We start from the raw sequence: 27,683 nt of genomic DNA on the forward strand, positions 1-27,683 counted from the left end.
TTCCATCCAGCAGTTGCATGAGTCGGCCAAGTTGAATAAAAGCGAGGTTTCAATCATCAGAGAACTGAACTTGTTTCCTCCCTGTTTCTGTATATATGCCACTACTGTGGTGTTGTGTTGAGTTAGTGAGTTGGTAAGGAAGTTTTTCCAATTCTGGATCTCATGGAATATAGCCCTCATCTCCTGGCAGGTGATGTGGAGATCCTTCTCTGTCTCTGTCCAGATGGGCTCCCCAGCCCAAGTCTGAGGCGTCCGTTAAATGATGATGTTTAAGCGGGGAAAAGGTGAGAGGGATGCCCGTCATGACATGCTGTTGATGTATCCACCATAGGAGGTGGTCTTGGAAGGTGATTGGTAATGTACCCACGGTGTCTAACAATAGGTTCCGAAGAGGTTGTAGTTGTAGCCTTCCTCTGAAGGTCAGGTACTGGAGAAATGTTAACCTTCTGAGGAGGGACATCCACTATCTGTTAGTACAAGTTGGTAACATCAGAGCATTGTCAATCATGAGATTTAGGGATGTAAAATCTATCTTCTGGAGAACAGAGTAAGCCCTTCTGAAGAAGAAAGCAGGTCCCGGTGCAATTCAGATCCTGGATGGGTGTGAGCAAAAATCCCAGTCAAGTCATAAGTTGACAGAAATGTCTGGTTTTGAGAAAGTTGAGACTTGTCTTGATTGGCCACCAGAAAATCTTCCAGGTATGCATGTAGGTGGATTTAATGGAGATGGGCATAGCTGATCATTGTGCTGTTATTCTGGTGAACAGCCATGGAGCAATCAAGATTCTGAAGGGAAGGACCTGGAACTCGTAGTGATGCCCATTTCTGAAATAAGGGATGAATCTGCGCATGGCATCTTGAAGATCTATGCTGAAGGCAAAATCTCCCTGATGCAGTGTAGTTCTTAGTTTCCGGACAGATTCCATCTGAGATTTTGTAGGAGGTATGAGAAAATTCTGGAGTATGCATATGGCTCATTTCACCTTTTTTTGTAGATTGTAGATCGTAGTTCATGGACAAAGCCGGACAGTGGTAAGGGTGACTCCTTAACACCATAAGATGGCTTCTCTACTGGCTTAATCAGATGGTTAGTAGACCCATGTGGGGACCTGGCCGGTCTTGCCACCTGTGAGGGTAAGGTGGACAGCTGGAATATCGGTTGGTGGCTGGATTGTCCAGTGGCTGGGAGGAGGCTGTAGCACTGGCGGTAGGAGGCTGACATGTGGCCATCATAGATGGTCCCGCATGTGGCCTCTTGGCCATTGGATTCTTCTGCACCTGGGTGGAATCGAGTCTTTTCAACTGTTCTACCTTCAGCTATAGAGCCGAAAGATGGGATTCAAAAAGTTAATGTCATCTCGGGCTTCTGCTGAGAAAATAATTGATCCAGCAGGGCGACAGGAAACTCCAGATGTGTTGGCAGCACAGTTGACTATTAAGTGTCGGAGAGGTAGGTTATAAGTCTGGGAGATAATATCATCGACCTTTCTCTTGGCTTCTTAGCCTTAGTAATAGTGTCATTAAGCTTGGTAAAGGCTTTCTAGGAGAGAGGGAGACAGAGGGGACAGTGATAGTCCTGTGTACAGGTGGATTCTCTGCATGTCCAACACTCTACGTTAGGGTTGCCTGAGATCATAAATCGGCCACATTTGTGACAACGTGACTGAGGAGGGGAAGACTACATCATGGAGTGATTGCAAGTTAACACTTATGAAACTAATACTTATGAATCAAAGCCCATGAAACTACTAATATATTAGTAGGATTACGAAACTCATGCTGAAACGTATTAGAATAGTGTGACTACAGCTATGTGCTAGAGAAATACGTAGACATGTTGACTCTAACACACACAGGAAAGAAGTGAGGTTTTCCCGCCTTCACACACAAAAGAGCTGTAAGCTGTAAGTGCTATAGAAGGGAAAATTACTGGTATAGCTGACAATGAAGAGGACCCCAAATGTAAGCATCATGGTCACTTCCCAGACAAATGTAAGTATTGTGTTCACTTCCCAGACAAATGTAAGTATTGTGTTCACTTCCCAGACAAATGTAAGTATCATGTTCACTTCCCAGACAAATGTAAGCATCATGGTCACTTCCCAGACAAATGTAAGTATTGTGTTCACTTCCCAGACAAATGTAAGCATCATGGTCACTTCCCAGACAAATGTAAGCATCATGGTCACTCCCAGACAAATGAAAGTATCATGCTCACTTCCCAGACAAATGTAATTATCATGTTCACTTCCCAGACAAATGTAAGTATCATGTTCACTTTCCAGACAAATGTAAGTATAATGGCCACTTCCAAGACAAATGTAAGCTTCATGGGTACTTCCCCGACAAATATAAGCATCATGTTCACTTCCCAGACAAATTTAAGTATCATGTTCACTTACCAGACAAATGTAAGTATAATGGCCACTTCCCAGACAAATGTAAGTATTGTGTTCACTTCCCAGACAAATGTAAGTATCATGTTCACTTCCCAGACAAATATAAGTATCATGTTCACTTCCCAGACAAATGTAAGTATCATGTTCACTTCCCAGACAAATATAAGTATCATGGTCACTTCCCAGACAAATATAAGTATCATGGTCACTTCCCAGACAAATGTAAGCATCATGGTCACTTCCCAGACAAATGTAAGTATCATGTTCACTTCCCAGACAAATGTAAGTATCATGGTCACTTCCCAGACAAATGTAAGTATCATGGTCACTTCCCAGACAAATGTAAGTATCATGTTCACTTCCCAGACAAATGTAAGTATCATGGTCACTTCCCAGACAAATGTAAGTATCATGGTCACTTCCAAGACAAATGTAAGTATCATGTTCACTTCCCAGACAAATGTAAGTATCATGTTCACTTCCCAGACAAATATAAGCATCATGTTCACTTCCCAGACAAATGTAAGTATCATGGTCACTTCCAAGACAAATGTAAGTATCATGGTCACTTCCAAGACAAATGTAAGTATCATGGTCACTTCCAAGACAAATGTAAGTATCATGTTCACTTCCCAGACAAATGTAAGTATCATGTTCACTTCCCAGACAAATGTAAGTATCATGGTCACTTCCCAGACAAATGTAAGCATCATGGTCACTTACCAGACAAATGTAAGTATCATGGTCACTTCCCAGACAAATGTAAGCATCATGGTCACTTCCCAGACAAATGTAAGTATCATGGTCACTTCCCAGACAAATGTAAGTATCATGGTCACTTCCCAGACAATGTAAGTATCATGTTCACTTCCCAGACAAATGTAAGTATCATGGTCTCTTCCCAGACAAATGTAAGCATCATGGTCACTTCCCAGACAAATGTAAGTATCATGGTCACTTCCAAGACAAATGTAAGTATCATGGTCACTTCCCAGACAAATGTAAGCATCATGTTCACTTCCCAGACAAATGTAAGTATTGTGTTCACTTACCAGACAAATGTAAGTATCATGTTCACTTCCCAGACAAATGTAAGTATTGTGTTCACTTCCCAGACAAATGTAAGCATCATGTTCACTTTCCAGACAAATGTAAGTATCATGGTCACTTCCCAGACAAATGTAAGTATCATGGCCACTTCCCAGACAAATGTGAGCATCATGGCCACTTCCCAGACAAATGTAAGCATCATGTTTACCTGACACTGCTTCAGCTCAGAGGCAAGAGTCTTGTTTTCGGCAAGCAACTGACTCACATCAACATCTGAAAGTAGACTGTACTTAGGAAGCATGACATAATTATTGTACAGCATATCATCAATATTAGAAGCGATACTGAGGTTATTACCACAACTAGGAATGCTGTGGGAATTGCTGCTATTGGCTTGTTGATCCGTATGTTAACTTGGTTTGGATCCATATGCTAACTTGGTAGTACATGTACCAAAAGCAACTTGTGACCATTGTGATATGCCATCTTTCAGCAACTCACTGGGAAGCACCAGTCTGACAGATGACCTAAAGGTCTCCATACACCAGTATCCAGGTGACACCTGAGAGATGATCTTGAGGTCACCACACACCACTGTCTAAGTGACACCTGACAGAAGGCCTGGAGGTCACCCGAACACCACTATCTAAGTGACACCAGACAGAAAGCCTGGAGGTCAGGTAAACACCACTATCTAAGTGACACCCGACAGAAGGCCTGGAGGTCAGGCAAACACCACTATCTAAGTGACACCTGACAGAAGGCCTGGAGGTCACCCATACACCACAAACAGGTGACACCTGACAGAAAGCCTGGAGGTCAGGCAAACACCACTATCTAAGTGACACCTGACAGAAGGCCTGGAGGTCACCCATACACCACAAACAGGTGACACCTGACAGAAAGCCTGGAGATCACCCAATTACCACTATCTAAGTGCTACCTGACAGAAAGCCTGGAGGTCGTCTGAACCACTATCTAAGTGACACCTGACAGAAGGCCTGGAGGTCACCCATGCACCACAAACAGGTGACACCTGACAGAAAGCCTGGAGGTCAGGCAAACACCACTATCTAAGTGACACCTGACAGAAGGCCTGGAGGTCACCCATACACCACAAACAGGTGACACCTGACAGAAAGCCTGGAGATCACCCAATTACCACTATCTAAGTGACACCTGACAGAAGGCCTGGAGGTCACCCATACACCACAAACAGGTGACACCTGACAGAAAGCCTGGAGATCACCCAATTACCACTATCTAAGTGCTACCTGACAGAAAGCCTGGAGGTCGTCCGAACCACTATCTAAGTGACACCTGACAGAAGGCCTGGAGGTCAGGCAAACACCACTATCTAAGTAAAACCTGACAGAAGGCCTGGAGGTCACCAAAACACCACAAACAGGTGACACCTGACAGAAAGCCTGGAGATCACCCAATTACCACTATCTAAGTGCTACCTGACAGAAAGCCTGGAGGTCACCCGAACCACTATCTAAGTGACACCTGACAGAAGGCCTGGAGGTCAGGCAAACACCACTATCTAAGTAAAACCTGACAGAAAGCCTGGAGGTCAGGCAAACACCACTATCTAAGTGACACCTGACAGAAAGCCTGGAGGTCACCCGAACCATTATCTAAGTGACACCTGACAGAAAGCCTGGAGATCACCAAATTACCACTATCTAAAAGACACCTGACAGAAAGCCTGGAGGTCACCTGAACCACTATCTAATTGACACCTGACAGAAAACCTGGAGATCACCCAATTACCACTATCTAAGTGACACCTGACAGAAGGCCTGGAGGTCAGGCAAACACCTCTATGTAAGTGACACCTGACAGAAAGCCTGGAGGTCAGGCAAACACCACTATCTAAGTGACACCTGACAGAAAGCCTGGAGGTCAGGCAAACACCACTATGTAAGTGACACCTGACAGAAGGCCTGGAGGTCACCCATACACCACAAACAGGTGACACCTGACAGAAAGCCATGAGGTCAGGCAAACACCACTATCTAAGTGACACCTGACAGAAGGCCTGGAGGTCACCCATACACCACAAACAGGTGACACCTGACAGAAAGCCTGGAGGTCAGGCAAACACTACTATCTAAGTGACACCTGACAGAAGGCCTGGAGGTCACCCATACACCACAAACAGGTGACACCTGACAGAAAGCCTGGAGATCACCCAATTTCCACTATCTAAGTGACACCTGACAGAAGGCCTGGAGGTCACCCATACACCACAAACAGGTGACACCTGACAGAAAGCCTGGAGATCACCCAATTACCACTATCTAAGTGCTACCTGACAGAAAGCCTGGAGGTCGTCCGAACCACTATCTAAGTGACACCTGACAGAAGGCCTGGAGGTCAGGCAAACACCTCTATGTAAGTGACACCTGACAGAAAGCCTGGAGGTCAGGCAAACACCACTATCTAAGTGACACCTGACAGAAAGCCTGGAGGTCAGGCAAACACCACTATGTAAGTGACACCTGACAGAAGGCCTGGAGGTCACCAAAACACCACTATCTAAGTGACACCTGACAGAAGGCCTGGAGGTCAGGCAAACACCTCTATGTAAGTGACACCTGACAGAAAGCCTGGAGGTCAGGCAAACACCACTATCTAAGTGCTACCTGACAGAAAGCCTGGAGGTCGTCCGAACCACTATCTAAGTGACACCTGACAGAAGGCCTGGAGGTCAGGCAAACACCTCTATGTAAGTGACACCTGACAGAAGGCCTGGAGGTCAGGCAAACACCACTATCTAAGTGACACCTGACAGAAAGCCTGGAGGTCAGGCAAACACCACTATGTAAGTGACACCTGACAGAAGGCCTGGAGGTCACCAAAACACCACTATCTAAGTGACACCTGACAGAAGGCCTGGTGGTCAGGCAAACACCTCTATGTAAGTGACACCTGACAGAAAGCCTGGAGGTCAGGCAAACACCACTATCTAAGTGACACCTGACAGAAAGCCTGGAGGTCAGGCAAACACCACTATGTAAGTTACACCTGACAGAAGGCCTGGAGGTCACCCATACACCAGAAACAAGTGACACCTGACAGAAGGCCTGGAGGTCACCCATACACCACAAACAGGTGACACCAGAGAGATGGCAGTTCTTGTTACCCATGACAACATGGTCATTGTGACCTCCTGACCCCCATGGTTGTTGGCATCACAACAAGCAGGTGGTACTGGGGACTTTGTTTAGGAATGCCCTTGATGTTACAAGTTTGACATCTATGTACAGCTGTTGATGCTTTTATCAATGTAATGTTGGAAGATACATATATGTAGTTTTCAGGTAACATGCCCAAATGACCTTAATAACTGGGCATGAGTGAGTGAGTGAATTAGGTTTTATGCCACTTTTAGCAATATTCCAGCAATATCACGGCGGGGGACACCAGAAATGGGCTTCACACATTGCACCCATGTCGGGAATCGAACCCGGGTCTTCGGCGTGACGAGCGAACGCTTTAACCACTAGGCTACCCGACCGCCCCAACTGGGCATGAAGGACATTCAGGCACTGTCAGCATACAGAATTGAACCACCATTTTTACCCTTTTACATTCCTGACAATGTACTGAAAAGAACTCAGACAGAAGTTATATAATGTTATTGTTTCCTGTGACCCACCTTTCTTGCGGTCAAAATCTAGCGATATGGTGGACATGTTGGACATCAACTTCCAATCCCATCAGTTGGCAGGTAGTTGTAAAGAAATGACTTGCATCTGCAGGAAGCATAAATCAATGATTGTTTAAAAAAACATTAAAAGACAAATACAAACAATGAAGACATGTATTCTGTTAAGATTAGAAATGCATGTTAATACACCATGGAATATCTCTGTTTATACAGCATCATGACACTAGTTATGTGAGGTCACCAGTCCACTAACCTCAGAATGAGCAGGATACAGTCAGTCCAAGGAACCTGAAATGTCTTGTCACTCTGTTTCAAAGTTTTGCAATTCTAGACAAAACTCATCTCTTGGCATTCAACACTATAATGATGAAAAGAAGTAAGGGGCACTCTGTATGAACAGTTCATGTGTGCCACTACAGGGGACGAGGAGATGAGGAAGCTCTTGTCTCTTATATAATGCAATACAAATTACGAAAATGTGTCAGTGTTCCGCCTATCAATCATCTTATGACAACCATTGAATGAACTATCCTGCATTTAGTCTAACAAATGCCATGCTTCTTCGTGTAACAATGCACATTTAGTCACTAGACTTAGCAACATACCAAAATATGTATTTGTACATCATGACCCTAATTTCAAAACCAGTGGATGCATGTTATTCCTCGTTTGACAACAATACATAACCATAAAGGAATAAAAACACCATGTGCATCCTAACAAATGGTTACTGTAATCAATGTTACTAGTGTCTCTTCCCAAGATGAACAAGGCTATTCCTAACTTATTTCAGTATGTTACTCTTTTCTTGATCAGAGCTGTTTGTGCATTATAGGCCCATCAACATGGGCAAATAATATTGATTTAAATTATAAATATGCTAGAATTGGTCCAATATGAATTGAATACTTCCCCAGGGATGTGCATTTAATAACCTGAGTTGCCAAAGAGCAAGATGCCTACGTGGCAAGCGCACATGGAACATACTTCCTGTGCATCATGAAGGTACAACCCACAGTTTTCTCACAGCTGAGCATAAAATTCAGCTAAACTTCTTGAATATTTTTTTTTTTAAATGGTTATGGAATGTTGTTAAGACATTGTTTAAACACTTAAGGGGCTAAGGTTCTTTGAATGTTGGTCATGGCTTAAATTTGTTAGAGCACAAGGACCCAGGTGTCTAATCATAGACGTGGTTAGTTGAGAGTCCGAAGCGTGGAACACTTCAATGATTAAAGACCAGGTCCTCATGGTCTAACCTATACATAACTCGTCACGATATGGCTGAAATATTGCCGATGTGACGTAAAGCTTTAACTCACTCACTTACCTATACATAGAAGGTTCACAAAACAAAAACGCTGGAAATAACTTACAGCACAGCATAATAGTTACTGTATCATGTGCCCTTCACTAACAAGGACACAACACAAGAATGATACCATTTTAAAAAAGTTCATCACCCAGGAATCCATTTTAGTTTGGGAAGAAATCTAATCAAAATTAGAGAATACACAAATCTGATTGGTTGGTTTTGAAACAAAGTAGGAGGTAAGGATATTTATATTTCATTATAAGTCTTAACGTGCATTATTTTATTCTGATATTTGTAAGATATCATAAATTTGATACTATTTGGAGGCAACGATCAGTTGAACTTTGAGTCAGATAATTTGGCCTACCTTTAGAATACAGTATCCCAAAACACAGCAAAGTACCCATTGATGTAATTTGTAGTATTTTGTTGCCAGTCACACCGGTAAAACAATGCCCTGTGACGTCAGGGGTCATCGCAGGTGCATGAGCTCCTCCCAGTGATCTATCATCTCTATACGCAATGTCATTGAATAAGCCCAGCGATGTTGAGAGTTTTCAATATTTGTAAACTAAATAAAGACTGTGGTAGCGCATTTTATAGCAAGCACTAGTTTATGAAAGCTCTTTTATTTTCAATATATTTTTTTTTCTTTTTTTTTTCGTAATTCAAATGGCTAAAATGATCATAAATGGGAACTAAAATACATATATTATTTTATCAATTCATTATTATGCACAGAAATGCAGTTTATTAGGTATATTATATTGGCGCTGAACACATCCAAGTGTTGCGGTGTTAGGGTAGGTTACACCCAACTCTTTCCTTTTCCCTTGGATCCCCTTTACAATCAATCACCCCTTTACAATCATTAGGGTTAGGTACCCGTTTAGTGGCTATTATAGATTCTATAACGACTCCTAATATTCTTCACACAAAATGTCGAGAAAGCAGGGTGAAACGGTTTAGTGTCAAATGAAGGAATTAGGGAGGCATGAGCATGGCTAGTGACGACACAAGGTTGAGTTCGCTTTTGAAGCAGTACTGAATAAATGTAGCAGGTGAAAGTGGCTTGTGTGAATGTTCCAGGACAGTTTCCAGTAGCCAAAATATTCAACAAAATCATTTCATCTCTAATACTTGACGATTTTGTGTGAAGAATATATATTGTGGTACTGTATTCTAAAGGTAGGCTGAAGATTTATCTTTAAAGTCAGAAGGAATGTGTGTCTAGTCAGAAAGATATGCGAACATGAGTCCTTTGTCAGTAACCATGGAGGGCCTACCTTTAGAATACAGTATCCCAAACTTTTCAAACACAGCAAAGTACCCATTGATGTAATTTGTAGTATTTTGTTGCCAGTCACACGGGCAAAACAATGCCCTGTGACGTCAGGGGTCATCGAGTGTGCATAAGCTCCCCCCAGTGATCTATCATCTCTACACGAAATGTCATTGACTACGCCAAGCGCTGTGGAGAGTTTTGAGTGAGTGAGTGAGTTAAATTTAACATCACATCGGCAATATTGGAGAGTTTTGAATATTTGTTTACTGAATATAGCCTGCGGGGGCGCATTTTATAGCAAGCGCTAGTTTACGAAAGCACTTTTATTTTTTGTTTATTTTTTATTTCGTTTTTCTCGTAATTCAAGTGGCTAAAAGGGTTATAAATGGGAACTAATATACATATATTATTTTTTCGGTGCATTAATTTTCATTATTATGAACAAGAATGTAGTTTATTAGGGATATTATATTGACGCTGAACACATCCAAATATCGCTAGTGTTAGGGTAGAACTCTATCCTTAGCCCTTGGATCCCCTTTACGATCAATCACCCCTTTTCGATCATTAGGGTTAGGTACCCGTTTAGTGGTTATTAGATTACCCGAATTCTGTCCTTAGCCCTTGGATCCCCTTTACGATCAATCATCCCTTCATGATCATTAGGGTTCAGTAAATCTACCCATTTAGTTTCTCCTTAATGTAATTCTTCACACAAAAACATCGGGTAAAAAGAATTAAATGGTTTTGTGTCGAATACTTTGGCTACTGGAAACTGTCCTGGAACATTCACACAAGCCACTTTCACCGGCTACATTTTTTCAGTACTGATTCAAAAGCGAACTCACCGTTGTGTCGTCACTAGCCATGCACATGTCTCCCTCGTTCCTTACTATTATCCACATCATCGTAACAGCGTTCCTTACCACACTTTTCTGTCACAAAATCCACCCGACAAATTATTAAATAACTCGTCATTCATGCGTACTCGCGACGTCTGGCGCCTTGAGCCGTTTTCAGTTCGCGCCATATCGGATCATTCCTCGCCACTCGGTATCTTGTAGATTACGGAATGGGACGAGTGTGCCAAAAGGCATTGGGATCATTCGTAAGTGTCGATAGACTAAAGTCACGAGACACCATGCCTACCCATAACCTTCGTAAGGGTCCGTCACCTATTTGACCCTTTTCGTTCAGTTCCGTAACGTCGTAGGCATGAATAGGTAAATTTGCACTTTGTTTCACAGTGTGGACATAGCTCAGTCGGTTAGCTGTCGGGCTAACAATCCGAAGGTCGCGAGTTCGCGTCCAACGGATTCTCACAAAAACTGGTTGCTTGTCTTTGAGACATGTGACCTACGGCAGAGACCGTCCTCACGAGAAGTTGTGGTACTGTATTCTAAAGGTGCTCCCCTTGGAGTTATAGTACTTAGTGATTGTTTCTCATTAAACAATATATCACGTGACAAGTGACAGACCATGGGTCCGGGTAGTCCTCTTCTTACCTGGGTCCTACTCAGTACACACCAGACCCGAGTTACCCGTCAGAGCCCTAATATTTATCATGTTTATGTACCAATGATTTTTCTGGTGAAGTTTTAGCTACTAATTGCAATGAGCAATTGTATGTATACTACTAAAGAAGGTAAAATATGTGTTGTATGGTCAGGGTATGATGGCAGATTTATTTACAATATTGTCGTGTCAGCTTAACGAAAATTGAAAGATGAATTATTGTATTCAGTATTGGCTAGAACAGAGAATACCAGAAACCTTCCACTATTTTGGTAAAGAATGTGCATGAGTTCCTTCGTCAGTAACAGTCGCTACGTTTTTAGCCACCACTCTTTGAAGTTTAGGGGCTTGCCCAAAACATGATTTGAAACAAATGCCATCAAAAGTAAACATCATTTTTAGTTTCCAAAGTAAAAATGAATTACCATGTGTTTGATTAAATGTGTCCTTGATGATGTCACTGGTGAGGTTGCTGCAAGTCATTCTCGAACTTCTATTTTCGAGAAATATTTCGGCCTACCTTTAGAATACAGTACCGCAAACTTTTCAAACACGTGATCATACCCTATGACGTAATTTGTAGTATTTTGATGCCAGTCACACCAGCAAAACAATGCCCTGTGACGTCAGGGGTCATCGAGTGCGCATAAGCTCCTCCCAGTGATCTATCATCTCTACACGCAATGTCATTGAATACACCCTGCGGTGTTGAGAGTTTTGAGTATTTGTTTACTAATTATAGCCTGCGGCGGCGCATTTTAGAGCAAGTGCTAGTTTACGAAAGCACTTTTATTTTTTATATATTTTTTATTTCGTTTTTCTCGTAATTGAAGTGGATAAAATGGTTATCAATGGGAACTAATATACATATATTATTTTTCGGTTCATTAATTTTCATTATTATGCACAAGAATGCAGTTTATTAGGGATATTATATTGGCGCTGAACACATCTAAATGTCGCCAGTTTTAGGGTAGGTTACCCCGAACTCTCTATCCTTAGCCCTTGGATCCCCTTTACGATCAATCACCCCCTTTACGATCATTAGGGTTAGGAACCCGTTTAGTTGCTATTAGATTACCCGAAGTCTATCCTTAACCCTTGTATCCCCTTGACGATCATTAGGGTTAGGTACTCCTTTAGTGGCTATTATAGATTATATAGCGGCTCCTAATATTCTTCACACAAAAACGTCGAGTAAAAAGGATAAAATGGTTTTGTGTCGAATATTTTGGCTACTGGAAACTGTCCTGGAACATTCACACAAGCCACTTTCACCGGCTACATTTTTTCAGTACTGATTCAAAAGCCAACTCACTAGTCACTAGTCATGCTTATACCTCCATTGTTCCTTACAATTATCCACATCATCCTTACAGTGTTCCCTACCACACTTTTCTGTCACAAAAATCACCCGACGAATTATTAAATACCATTTCATTCATGCGTACTCGCGAGTTCGACGTCTGACGTCCGACGCCTAGGCCGTTTTCAGTTCGCGGCATATCGGCTCATTCCCCACCACTCGGTATCTTGTAGATTACGGAATGGGACGAGTGTGCCAAATGGCATTGGGATCATCGTAAGTGTCCGTAGACTAAAGTTGCGAGACACCATGCCTACCCGTAACCTTCGTAAGTGTCCGTTACCTATTCGACCCTTTTCGTTCAGTTCCGTAACATCATAGGCATGACTAGGTAAATTTGCACTAAGTTTAACAGTGTGGACGTAGCTCAGTCGGTTAGCTGTCAGGCTAACAATCCGAAGGCCACGGGTTCGAATCCGACGGATTGTCACAAAAAAATGGTTGCTTGTCTTGAGACATGTGACCTACGGCAGAGATCGTCCTCACGAGAAGTTGTTGTGCTGTATTCTAAAGGTGCTCCAATATTTCAGTGTTGATTTGGATGTTAATGAATTACTTTGATATTCAATTTTGAGGTTTAATCATATTGATATAAATGCAAGAAGAATCATCTTTCTGCATATTTTGAGCTTCATTGCTCCATTTCAAATATATTTATGCTGTTGCATGCTGTTATATTAGTAAGGCCTATAAGTATCCTGCAACCTCGAGGTATTGCGGTACTTGTCATGTACGCTGAACAGAACAAAATGCACTCACTAACCGTTATGATTATTCGTGTTCTCTGTATCACATATCATTCATGTTATCAAACAACACATATTTTACTGATAAAAGTTCATTATTTACATTAGTAGCTCCGAGTAAAAGCTGGGCCTCACGCTCTGTTTGACAAGGGAGAGAACTCCATCGTATCGCGGTACAGAGAAAAGTTGTGTATGGAGGTCCGAATTGGACAAAAAGAGGGCATAATTCTACCAACCACTTGGTATGATCATGCTAGACATCAGTGATTTGTCCAGACAAGTGCAAAGACAGCACAAGCAAAATTATAAATGTGTTATCAGCAATAAGGATTCAATGCATTTTTACCGAAAATTAAGAAAAAAATATTTTTACAAGTCAACAACAAAATATCAGAAATTATATTTTAAGATTGTTTAAAAAAAATTGGATGACACAAATTGTCACAAAATGGAAAAATGTTAAAAGTAAACAATAAATATATAAAAAGCACTCCCAGTATGCCCAAAGTATGTATTTATCTTTTGGTTACTAGTGAAGAACGTATTTTTTAAGTTTGGCATTATGGCCCTTATGATCTCCCAATAGATTCTGGGCACAGAGCGGGGAAAAATGTGCGGACTACGTAACTTCCGTTACCTCATTAGTCGCCATGAATATGCAGATGATCTAGTTCAGGTCGATAGAGAAAGTTTACTTGGGGTACTGCGGGTTATATCGTTGGCCATTGACAGATGGGGGTAAGGCAATATTACAACAGATGCCAGAAATATGTATCAACACATTAATAACTCCTTACTTACAGCAGACGGAACATTCCGAGGAAATTGAAATTGTTTACGAAGTGAGCACTTCCTGGTTACTGATTTGCATCAATAGACAGCCGCTAAGAGGCGTGTCCCGCGTGAACTATCGGAAATCACAAATGCCGCGATACGATGAATGCCGCGGTACCATGGGGTCCGAGTATACCATCAAACAAACGTTGCAGACAGGTATCCGGTATTCTGTAGGTGTACCTCATCATTTATGGGAACATCTAAAAAAACTGAGGTCAACTAAGTTAGAAAAACAAATATAATGGACTCTATTTACAGACATAAAAATAATTATGTTTTGTAAACACTGAATGAAACGCTCAGTGTTTGGTGGGATATACATTGTTAAACTGAACTTCGAACTGAAACGTTTTATTGGGTTTCAATTCATTGTACACAAACTCTTACCAAAACAGTCTTTGTTTTGGTGTGTTTCATCACACTGACACGCTGTAAATTCCTTAAGACAACTTCATCGTCTGTAAACTGCGAGTTTAGGCTGTGCGATTGAATCAAAGAAACTTGACAGGACATGTTTGTTGGCATAATGACCCACATATTTTACAATGACGGGTTGTCTTTTGCAGCAATATCATAATTTCCTTTGTATAGCATATACTAAATTTAAGTATTCATTATTCATGTCTTTAACAATAACAAACGTAATGCAAACTTGCATTTGGTTGATATCTTCATATCACCGCACTTGTCATGCTTGATGATCAACTGTAAATCCGCCGCCGAGACGGTTTCCGGTTTGTTTACACCATGTGACCCATTGTCGCAACAACTACAAGCAATAAATACAACTGGCCATATCTACGTATCATGCGAAGAATTATCCCTTAGACTATATATCATGAAACATATGATGCAATAATTACTGATTAATAAGGTAATGTCGTAAAAGTCAATGCTCGTAAGACTGGCACCGACAAGATGGCGGCGGTGAGTTAACTAATTTTAAGCATGGTATTGGATTTCATTTGGCCTTACGATTTGAAACTATATGTTGACCGTTGTCTAACAGCTCATATTTTGATGCAGTAACACGTAAAGTATGTATTCCAAATCATTAATCAACACGTTATATTCTAATAGCGTTAGAAATTGCATTATTTATTCGATTATATCTAGCAGACGACGTATCTTTGATTGCCTCCGCCGGCCTATCGATCGGCGTGATGACAATTCCTAGCAGACGAGTCTCAGATTCGTCAACTTTTGGTCTCCTCCTTTCAAATGTTAATAATTCAGAATGAATCTGCACTTATAATAAATTTTGCCCTGAAATAGGAGACCAGGGTTCCGACGCGGCGACTCGTGGAGTCGTCGGTCAATATTTGTCCTCATTGTAACTTGTTACATTCTCGAAAACGACATGCATGTGGTGGCACTGTCAAAATGATCGCGATGATCCAAACATCATGACATTTGCAGATGTTGAAATCAATATGGGCCCGTGTTGCGTCCGCGTTGGTTGGGTCTCCCTTACTTGTGTCACATTCTCTCAGATCATGTGCTAGTTTCCCCAGTCCCTTCTCGTCCTGCCCAACCCCCACATGCCTATGCTCATTTGATCAGCTGAGGGCACATCCCTGGGGTAGGGGATGATTTGTCATGCTGTGTGTCTCAGGAATTAATTAGGCCGAGATTGCTTCACAAAGGAAATTTTAATGAAAGACACTGGCATTAGCATAACCATATGGAATTAAAGTGCCATCTGTCTTTGAGTGAAGTGGCTTGGTATTGATTGGCAAGGAGTGAGATTGCCTGCTATCGGAATGTCATTGGCTGGGATCTCATGTGACAACCAAGTGGGCCCATGCTCTGCTAGTCGTGGGATAGGTCTATGCTGCCCTCTTACTGGTACCATTCCGATAGGACATCTCCCACACTGCTTGCTTACTGTAGGAAGGAGCTAGGCGACACCTAGAACTTGCCAACTTTATGGACTACTGGATACAGTAATAGCACAGACATACTGCTGTCACAAGTAAGATCAATGTTGGGCTTGCGTGATGAGTTGGAAAACTTTATGCAGGCCAGTGGTATAACCGATAGGACTGTATGGGAGACATGGTGGGTGTGGGCCTTCAGGACAGGGGAATCACCCAGCTCCTGGTGCCTCCACAAATTGAGGACATGCTTCGTGAATGCTTGGTACCTAATGTAATTATGGGCATTAATCATATTTTTTAACTATCTCCAGTATCAGATGTGCCAGTTCACTGGTATTGATTATTTTGTTTGAGAGGCAAAGCTTTTGAAAAAAAAAAGTTTGTAAGCTGAAGATGAGTTTAACCTTCATGTTACTGATATGTTTTAAACAGTTGACATATTGCCTTGTCCCCTGCTCAGTTTGTAAACATTTATATGGCATTGACATCTGACTGCTAATCCACAAATAAAATATATACTTTTATAGACAACTATAATCAGCTACATAGTATCAATTTATACAAATTTGCCTAAAGACTAAGTGTAGTAAAATATTGTTTTGACATGAAAACTTTGCCTTTGAGGGTCTATAAATTCAAGAGTCAAGTGAAAACAATAAATAATGCCAAGAGACAAATTAGGGCGGATAGAGAAGATTGTGGGGCATAATTTGATTGCGTATTCTTTTCTTGTGTATCATCCAATAGTTAGACCATCACAGTATTACATATAAGTGGAATAAAAATGACTTGGTTGTCAAAGAAATGTTTTATTTACAAGTGAATCAATGTCAAAAGAATTTGTTCAGTTCTTTAGGCTCTTATCTTGACAACTTTGATATGTTATTGTCATCAATGTTAATGCATAGACATCCTCTTGTTTGAAGGGCAATCAGTCCTACCGACACCCACCAACACATGTGACACCCTATGACAGAGCTCATTACATGATATACATAATGCATTATGTCTTAATGTTAAAAAGGATTTTGCTTTTCAAAAGATGTTCATATGCAATTCAAATATGTTTGTGATTATGACAACCTATAATAGTTTATGACAATTTGTCAATAATCCAATAATATGTATCTAGTCACCAGCCAATGAGGCCCATTGATTGTGTTCAACAACTTGAGAGATCTTCATAAGCTTAATATGGTAACAATAAGTGATAATTGTTTATTGATTTTGTCCAATGCACTTTAATTATTCAGTGAAACAAAGACTAAGTCTTAATAATATTACCTAATGTCATGGTTATTCCAATTTGGCTGGTGTATTTGGTTGAATGCTGTGAGTTGAAGTAGTTGGGTTGGCAATGAGCACGCAGAAGTGCAAGCACTAGGACATCCTGTCAGAGCTGATAAGTCAAAATTGTGAATATAGAATTCCTCGTGACTCTAGATTGGATATTTTTGAAGATATATGTAGGTTACAGAGACTGGAATGTGTAATCTGTAAGGTTACAGAGACTGACACATGTAATCTGTACATACCTGTTACAGAGACTTGAAGATGTAATCTGTACATATAGGTTACAGACACCCGAAGATGTAATCTGTACATATAGGTTACAGAGACTTGAAGATGTAATCTGTACATATAGGTTACAGACACCCGAAGATGTAATCTGTACATATAGGTTACAGGCACTTGAAGATGTAATCTGTACATATAGGTTACAGAGACTTGAAGATGTAATCTGTACATATAGGTTACAGACACTTGAAGATGTAATCTGTACATATAGGTTACAGAGACTTGAAGATGTAATCTGTACATATAGGTTACAGACACTTGAAGATGTAATCTGTACATATAGGTTACAGGCACTTGAAGATGTAATCTGTACATATAGGTTACAGACACCCGAATATGTAATCTGTACATATAGGTTACAGACACTTGAAGATGTAGTCTGTACATATAGGTTACAGGCACTTGAAGATGTAATCTGTACATATAGGTTACAGACACTTGAAGATGTAGTCTGTACATATAGGTTACAGACACCCGAAGATGTAATCTGTACATACAGGTTACAGACACCCGAAGATGTAATCTGTACATATAGGTTACAGGCACTTGAAGATGTAATCTGTACATATAGGTTACAGAGACTTGAAGATGTAATCTGTACATATAGGTTACAGACACTTGAAGATGTAATCTGTACATATAGGTTACAGGCACCCGAATATGTAATCTGTACATATAGGTTACAGACACCCGAATATGTAATCTGTACATATAGGTTACAGACACTTGAAGATGTAGTCTGTACATATAGGTTACAGGCACTTGAAGATGTAATCTGTACATATAGGTTACAGACACTTGAAGATGTAGTCTGTACATATAGGTTACAGACACCCGAAGATGTAATCTGTACATATAGGTTACAGACACCCGAATATGTAATCTGTACATATAGGTTACAGGCACTTGAAGATGTAATCTGTACATACAGGTTACAGAGACTTGAAGATGTAATCTGTACATACAGGTTACAGGCACCCGAATATGTAATCTGTACATACAGGTTACAGGCACTTGAAGATGTAGTCTGTACATATAGTTTACAGACACTTGAAGATGTAATCTGTACATACCTGTTACAGAGACTTGAAGATGTAATCTGTACATATAGGTTACAGAGACTTGAAGATGTAATCTGTACATATAGGTTACAGACACTTGAAGATGTAATCTGTACATATAGGTTACAGACACTTGAAGATGTAATCTGTACATATAGGTTACAGACACTTGAAGATGTAATCTGTACATATAGGTTACAGAGACTTGAAGATGTAATCTGTACATATAGGTTACAGGCACTTGAAGATGTAATCTGTACATATAGGTTACAGACACTTGAAGATGTAATCTGTACATACCTGTTACAGACACTTGAAGATGTAGTCTGTACATATAGGTTACAGGCACTTGAAGATGTAATCTGTACATATAGGTTACAGACACTTGAAGATGTAATCTGTACATACAGGTTACAGACACCCGAAGATGTAATCTGTACATATAGGTTACAGGCACTTGAAGATGTAATCTGTACATATAGTTTACAGAGACTTGAAGATGTAATCTGTACATATAGGTTACAGGCACCCGAAGATGTAATCTGTACATATAGTTTACAGGCACTTGAAGATGTAATCTGTACATATAGGTTACAGAGACTTGAAGATGTAATCTGTACATATATAGGTTACAGAGACTTGAAGATGTAATCTGTACATATAGGTTACAGGCACCCGAATATGTAATCTGTACATATAGGTTACAGACACCCGAATATGTAATCTGTACATATAGGTTACAGACACTTGAAGATGTAGTCTGTACATATAGGTTACAGACACTTGAAGATGTAATCTGTACATATAGGTTACAGAGACTTGAAGATGTAATCTGTACATATATAGGTTACAGACACTTGAAGATGTAATCTGTACATATAGGTTACAGGCACCCGAATATGTAATCTGTACATATAGGTTACAGACACCCGAATATGTAATCTGTACATATAGGTTACAGACACTTGAAGATGTAGTCTGTACATATAGGTTACAGACACTTGAAGATGTAATCTGTACATATAGGTTACAGAGACTTGAAGATGTAATCTGTACATATAGGTTACAGACACTTGAAGATGTAATCTGTACATATAGGTTACAGAGACTTGAAGATGTAATCTGTACATATAGGTTACAGACACTTGAAGATGTAATCTGTACATATAGGTTACAGGCACTTGAAGATGTAATCTGTACATATAGGTTACAGACACCCGAATATGTAATCTGTACATATAGGTTACAGACACTTGAAGATGTAGTCTGTACATATAGGTTACAGGCACTTGAAGATGTAATCTGTACATATAGGTTACAGACACTTGAAGATGTAGTCTGTACATATAGGTTACAGACACCCGAAGATGTAATCTGTACATACAGGTTACAGACACCCGAAGATGTAATCTGTACATATAGGTTACAGGCACTTGAAGATGTAATCTGTACATATAGGTTACAGAGACTTGAAGATGTAATCTGTACATATAGGTTACAGACACTTGAAGATGTAATCTGTACATATAGGTTACAGGCACCCGAATATGTAATCTGTACATATAGGTTACAGACACCCGAATATGTAATCTGTACATATAGGTTACAGACACTTGAAGATGTAGTCTGTACATATAGGTTACAGGCACTTGAAGATGTAATCTGTACATATAGGTTACAGACACTTGAAGATGTAGTCTGTACATATAGGTTACAGACACCCGAAGATGTAATCTGTACATATAGGTTACAGACACCCGAATATGTAATCTGTACATATAGGTTACAGGCACTTGAAGATGTAATCTGTACATACAGGTTACAGAGACTTGAAGATGTAATCTGTACATACAGGTTACAGGCACCCGAATATGTAATCTGTACATACAGGTTACAGGCACTTGAAGATGTAGTCTGTACATATAGTTTACAGACACTTGAAGATGTAATCTGTACATACCTGTTACAGAGACTTGAAGATGTAATCTGTACATATAGGTTACAGAGACTTGAAGATGTAATCTGTACATATAGGTTACAGACACTTGAAGATGTAATCTGTACATATAGGTTACAGACACTTGAAGATGTAATCTGTACATATAGGTTACAGACACTTGAAGATGTAATCTGTACATATAGGTTACAGAGACTTGAAGATGTAATCTGTACATATAGGTTACAGGCACTTGAAGATGTAATCTGTACATATAGGTTACAGACACTTGAAGATGTAATCTGTACATACCTGTTACAGACACTTGAAGATGTAGTCTGTACATATAGGTTACAGGCACTTGAAGATGTAATCTGTACATATAGGTTACAGACACTTGAAGATGTAATCTGTACATACAGGTTACAGACACCCGAAGATGTAATCTGTACATATAGGTTACAGGCACTTGAAGATGTAATCTGTACATATAGTTTACAGAGACTTGAAGATGTAATCTGTACATATAGGTTACAGGCACCCGAAGATGTAATCTGTACATATAGTTTACAGGCACTTGAAGATGTAATCTGTACATATAGGTTACAGAGACTTGAAGATGTAATCTGTACATATATAGGTTACAGAGACTTGAAGATGTAATCTGTACATATAGGTTACAGGCACCCGAATATGTAATCTGTACATATAGGTTACAGACACCCGAATATGTAATCTGTACATATAGGTTACAGACACTTGAAGATGTAGTCTGTACATATAGGTTACAGACACTTGAAGATGTAATCTGTACATATAGGTTACAGAGACTTGAAGATGTAATCTGTACATATATAGGTTACAGAGACTTGAAGATGTAATCTGTACATATAGGTTACAGGCACCCGAATATGTAATCTGTACATATAGGTTACAGACACCCGAATATGTAATCTGTACATATAGGTTACAGACACTTGAAGATGTAGTCTGTACATATAGGTTACAGACACTTGAAGATGTAATCTGTACATATAGGTTACAGAGACTTGAAGATGTAGTCTGTACATATAGGTTACAGGCACCCGAATATGTAATCTGTACATATAGGTTACAGACACCCGAATATGTAATCTGTACATATAGGTTACAGACACTTGAAGATGTAATCTGTACATACAGGTTACAGACACTTGAAGATGTAGTCTGTACATATAGGTTACAGACACTTGAAGATGTAATCTGTACATATAGGTTACAGGCACTTGAAGATGTAATCTGTACATATAGGTTACAGGCACCCGAATATGTAATCTGTACATATAGGTTACAGACACTTGAAGATGTAGTCTGTACATATAGTTTACAGACACCCGAAGATGTAATCTGTACATATAGGTTACAGACACTTGAAGATGTAATCTGTACATATAGGTTACAGACACTTGAAGATGTAATCTGTACATATAGTTTACAGACACCCGAAGATGTAATCTGTACATATAGGTTACAGGCACTTGAAGATGTAATCTGTACATACAGGTTACAGGCACTTGAAGATGTAATCTGTACATATAGGTTACAGACACCCGAAGATGTAGTCTGTACATATAGGTTACAGAGACTTGAAGATGTAGTCTGTACATATAGGTTACAGGCACCCGAAGATGTAATCTGTACATATAGGTTACAGAGACTTGAAGATGTAATCTGTACATATAGGTTACAGAGACTTGAAGATGTAATCTGTACATATAATTTACAGACACCCGAAGATGTAATCTGTACATATAGTTTACAGACACCCGAAGATGTAATCTGTACATATAGGTTACAGGCACTTGAAGATGTAATCTGTACATATAGGTTACAGACACCCGAAGATGTAGTCTGTACATACAGGTTACAGACACTTGAAGATGTAGTCTGTACATACAGGTTACAGACACTTGAAGATGTAGTCTGTACATATAGGTTACAGAGACTTGAAGATGTAATCTGTACGTACCTGTTACAGAGACTTGAAGATGTAGTCTGTACATATAGGTTACAGGGACTTGAAGATGTAATCTGTACATATAGGTTACAGACACTTGAAGATGTAATCTGTACATACAGGTTACAGACACTTGAAGATGTAATCTGTACATATAGGTTACAGAGACTTGAAGATGTAATCTGTACATATAGGTTACAGGCACCCGAAGATGTAATCTGTACATATAGGTTACAGGCACTTGAAGATGTAATCTGTACATATAGGTTACAGACACTTGAAGATGTAGTCTGTACATATAGGTTACAGGCACTTGAAGATGTAATCTGTACATATAGGTTACAGACACTTGAAGATGTAATCTGTACATATAGGTTACAGACACTTGAAGATGTAATCTGTACATATAGGTTACAGGCACTTGAAGATGTAATCTGTACATATAGGTTACAGACACTTGAAGATGTAATCTGTACATATAGGTTACAGGCACTTGAAGATGTAATCTGTACATATAGGTTACAGACACTTGAAGATGTAATCTGTACATATAGGTTACAGGCACTTGAAGATGTAATCTGTACATATAGGTTACAGGCACTTGAAGATGTAGTCTGTACATATAGGTTACAGACACTTGAAGATGTAATCTGTACATACCTGTTACAGACACCCGAAGATGTAATCTGTACATACAGGTTACAGACACTTGAAGATGTAATCTGTACATATAGGTTACAGGCACTTGAAGATGTAGTCTGTACATATAGGTTACAGACACTTGAAGATGTAATCTGTACATATAGTTTACAGACACCCGAAGATGTAATCTGTACATATAGGTTACAGGCACTTGAAGATGTAATCTGTACATACAGGTTACAGGCACTTGAAGATGTAATCTGTACATATAGGTTACAGACACTTGAAGATGTAATCTGTACATATAGTTTACAGAGACTTGAAGATGTAATCTGTACATATATAGGTTACAGGCACCCGAAGATGTAATCTGTACATATAGTTTACAGACACCCGAAGATGTAATCTGTACATATAGGTTACAGGGACTTGAAGATGTAATCTGTACATATAGGTTACAGACACCCGAAGATGTAATCTGTACATACCTGTTACAGAGACTTGAAGATGTAGTCTGTACTTTTAGGTTACAGAGACTTGAAGATGTAGTCTGTACATATAGGTTACAGACACTTGAAGATGTAATCTGTACATATAGGTTACAGACACCCGAAGATGTAATCTGTACATACCTGTTACAGAGACTTGAAGATGTAGTCTGTACATATAGGTTACAGAGACTTGAAGATGTAATCTGTACATATAGGTTACAGACACCCGAAGATGTAGTCTGTACATATAGGTTACAGAGACTTGAAGATGTAGTCTGTACATATAGGTTACAGACACTTGAAGATGTAATCTGTACATATAGGTTACAGGCACTTGAAGATGTAATCTGTACATATAGGTTACAGAGACTTGAAGATGTAATCTGTACATATAGTTTACAGACACTTGAAGATGTCATCTGTACATACAGGTTACAGGGACTTGAAGATGTAGTCTGTACATATAGGTTACAGAGACCCGAATATGTAATCTGTACATATAGGTTACAGACACTTGAAGATGTAATCTGTACATATAGGTTACAGACACCCGAAGATGTAATCTGTACATATAGGTTACAGACACTTGAAGATGTAATCTGTACATATAGGTTACAGACACTTGAAGATGTAGTCTGTACATATAGGTTACAGGCACTTGAAGATGTAATCTGTACATATAGGTTACAGACACTTGAAGATGTAATCTGTACATATAGGTTACAGACACTTGAAGATGTAATCTGTACATATAGGTTACAGGCACTTGAAGATGTAATCTGTACATATAGGTTACAGACACTTGAAGATGTAATCTGTACATATAGGTTACAGGCACTTGAAGATGTAATCTGTACATATAGGTTACAGGCACTTGAAGATGTAATCTGTACATATAGGTTACAGACACTTGAAGATGTAATCTGTACATATAGGTTACAGACACCCGAAGATGTAATCTGTACATACCTGTTACAGAGACTTGAAGATGTAATCTGTACATATAGTTTACAGACACCCGAAGATGTAATCTGTACATATAGTTTACAGACACCCGAAGATGTAATCTGTACATATAGGTTACAGGCACTTGAAGATGTAATCTTTACATATAGGTTACAGACACCCGAAGATGTAGTCTGTACATACAGGTTACAGACACTTGAAGATGTAATCTGTACATACCTGTTACAGAGACTTGAAGATGTAGTCTGTACATATAGGTTACAGGGACTTGAAGATGTAATCTGTACATATAGGTTACAGACACTTGAAGATGTAATCTGTACATACAGGTTACAGACACTTGAAGATGTAATCTGTACATATAGGTTACAGAGACTTGAAGATGTAATCTGTACATATAGGTTACAGGCACCCGAAGATGTAATCTGTACATATAGGTTACAGGCACTTGAAGATGTAATCTGTACATATAGGTTACAGACACTTGAAGATGTAGTCTGTACATATAGGTTACAGGCACTTGAAGATGTAATCTGTACATATAGGTTACAGACACTTGAAGATGTAATCTGTACATATAGGTTACAGACACTTGAAGATGTAATCTGTACATATAGGTTACAGGCACTTGAAGATGTAATCTGTACATATAGGTTACAGACACCCGAAGATGTAATCTGTACATATAGGTTACAGGCACTTGAAGATGTAATCTGTACATATAGGTTACAGACACTTGAAGATGTAATCTGTACATATAGGTTACAGACACTTGAAGATGTAATCTGTACATATAGGTTACAGGCACTTGAAGATGTAATCTGTACATATAGGTTACAGGCACTTGAAGATGTAATCTGTACATATAGGTTACAGACACTTGAAGATGTAATCTGTACATATAGGTTACAGACACCCGAAGATGTAATCTGTACATACCTGTTACAGAGACTTGAAGATGTAATCTGTACATATAGGTTACAGGCACTTGAAGATGTAATCTGTACATATAGGTTATAGACACTTGAAGATGTAATCTGTACATATAGGTTACAGGCACTTGAAGATGTAATCTGTACATATAGGTTACAGGCACTTGAAGATGTAATCTGTACATATAGGTTACAGGCACTTGAAGATGTAATCTGTACATACCTGTTACAGAGACTTGAAGATGTAATCTGTACATATAGGTTACAGACACCCGAAGATGTAATCTGTACATACCTGTTACAGAGACTTGAAGATGTAATCTGTACATATAGGTTACAGACACTTGAAGATGTAATCTGTACATATAGGTTACAGGCACTTGAAGATGTAATCTGTACATATAGGTTACAGGCACTTGAAGATGTAATCTGTACATATAGGTTACAGGCACTTGAAGATGTAATCTGTACATATAGGTTACAGACACCCGAAGATGTAATCTGTACATATAGGTTACAGGCACTTGAAGATGTAATCTGTACATATAGGTTAAAGACACTTGAAGATGTAATCTGTACATATAGGTTACAGGCACTTGAAGATGTAATCTGTACATATAGGTTACAGACACTTGAAGATGTAATCTGTACATACAGGTTACAGACACTTGAAGATGTAATCTGTACATATAGGTTACAGAGACTTGAAGATGTAATCTGTACATATAGGTTACAGACACCCGAAGATGTAATCTGTACATATAGGTTACAGACACCCGAAGATGTAATCTGTACATATAGGTTACAGACACCCGAAGATGTAATCTGTACATATAGGTTACAGACACCCGAATATGTAATCTGTACATATAGGTTACAGACACTTGAAGATGTAGTCTGTACATATAGGTTACAGAGACTTGAAGATGTAATCTGTACATATAGTTTACAGACACTTGAAGATGTAATCTGTACATATAGTTTACAGAGACTTGAAGATGTAATCTGTACATATAGGTTACAGGCACCCGAAGATGTAATCTGTACATATAGGTTACAGGCACTTGAAGATGTAATCTGTACATATAGGTTACAGGCACTTGAAGATGTAATCTGTACATATAGGTTACAGGCACTTGAAGATGTAATCTGTACATATAGGTTACAGAGACTTGAAGATGTAATCTGTACATATAGGTTACAGACACTTGAAGATGTAGTCTGTACATACAGGTTACAGACACTTGAAGATGTAGTCTGTACATACAGGTTACAGGCACTTGAAGATGTAATCTGTACATATAGTTTACAGACACTTGAAGATGTAATCTGTACATATAGGTTACAGACACCCGAAGATGTAATCTGTACATATAGGTTACAGAGACTTGAAGATGTAATCTGTACATATAGGTTACAGGCACTTGAAGATGTAGTCTGTACATATAGGTTACAGGCACTTGAAGATGTAATCTGTACATATAGGTTACAGGCACCCGAATATGTAATCTGTACATATAGGTTACAGACACTTGAAGATGTAATCTGTACATATAGGTTACAGACACTTGAAGATGTAGTCTGTACATATAGGTTACAGGCACTTGAAGATGTAATCTGTACATATAGGTTACAGACACTTGAAGATGTAATCTGTACATATAGGTTACAGACACTTGAAGATGAAGTCTGTACATATAGGTTACAGACACTTGAAGATGTAGTCTGTACATATAGGTTACAGAGACTTGAAGATGTAGTCTGTACATATAGGTTACAGACACTTGAAGATGTAATCTGTACATATAGGTTACAGACACCCGAAGATGTAATCTGTACATATAGTTTACAGACACTTGAAGATGTAATCTGTACATACCTGTTACAGACACCCGAAGATGTAATCTGTACATATAGGTTACAGACACTTGAAGATGTAATCTGTACATACCTGTTACAGGCACTTGAAGATGTAATCTGTACATATAGGTTACAGACACTTGAAGATG

At 39.3% G+C, this 27,683-nt stretch overlaps 2 protein-coding genes across 8 annotated transcripts in view; one reads left to right on the top strand and one right to left on the bottom strand.

Annotated features, from left to right (window-relative positions):
- Window positions 1-14,927, bottom strand: part of LOC124136445 (centlein-like) — a 183,733-nt gene extending 168,806 nt beyond the window's left edge. For 5 of the 7 annotated variants that reach the window (XM_048396913.1, XM_048396908.1, XM_048396906.1 and 2 more), the window contains exons 1-3: window positions 14,849-14,918; window positions 7,117-7,213; window positions 3,658-3,722 (exon numbers count right to left, since the gene is read on the bottom strand). In XM_048396913.1, the coding sequence (XP_048252870.1) occupies window positions 3,658-3,722; window positions 7,117-7,162 (111 nt within the window). In that variant the 5' untranslated portion in view covers window positions 7,163-7,213; window positions 14,849-14,918. Of the gene's footprint in view, window positions 1-3,657; window positions 3,723-7,116; window positions 7,214-14,579; window positions 14,709-14,848 lie in introns of those variants that run through there. The other 2 variants (XM_048396898.1, XM_048396900.1) reach the window with 2 other exon arrangements.
- Window positions 14,928-16,016: 1,089 nt separating this feature from the next.
- Window positions 16,017-27,683, top strand: part of LOC124131432 (zinc finger protein basonuclin-2-like) — a 92,604-nt gene continuing 80,937 nt past the window's right edge. The window contains exon 1 of the mRNA XM_048396920.1: window positions 16,017-16,167. The gene's annotated coding sequence lies outside the window, so the exon portion shown is untranslated. The remainder of the gene's footprint in view (window positions 16,168-27,683) is intronic.

Source organism: Haliotis rufescens, unplaced genomic scaffold (assembly GCF_023055435.1).
Source record: "Haliotis rufescens isolate VD_foot unplaced genomic scaffold, xgHalRufe1.0.p SCAF_1, whole genome shotgun sequence".
Classification (NCBI taxonomy): domain Eukaryota; kingdom Metazoa; phylum Mollusca; class Gastropoda; order Lepetellida; family Haliotidae; genus Haliotis; species Haliotis rufescens.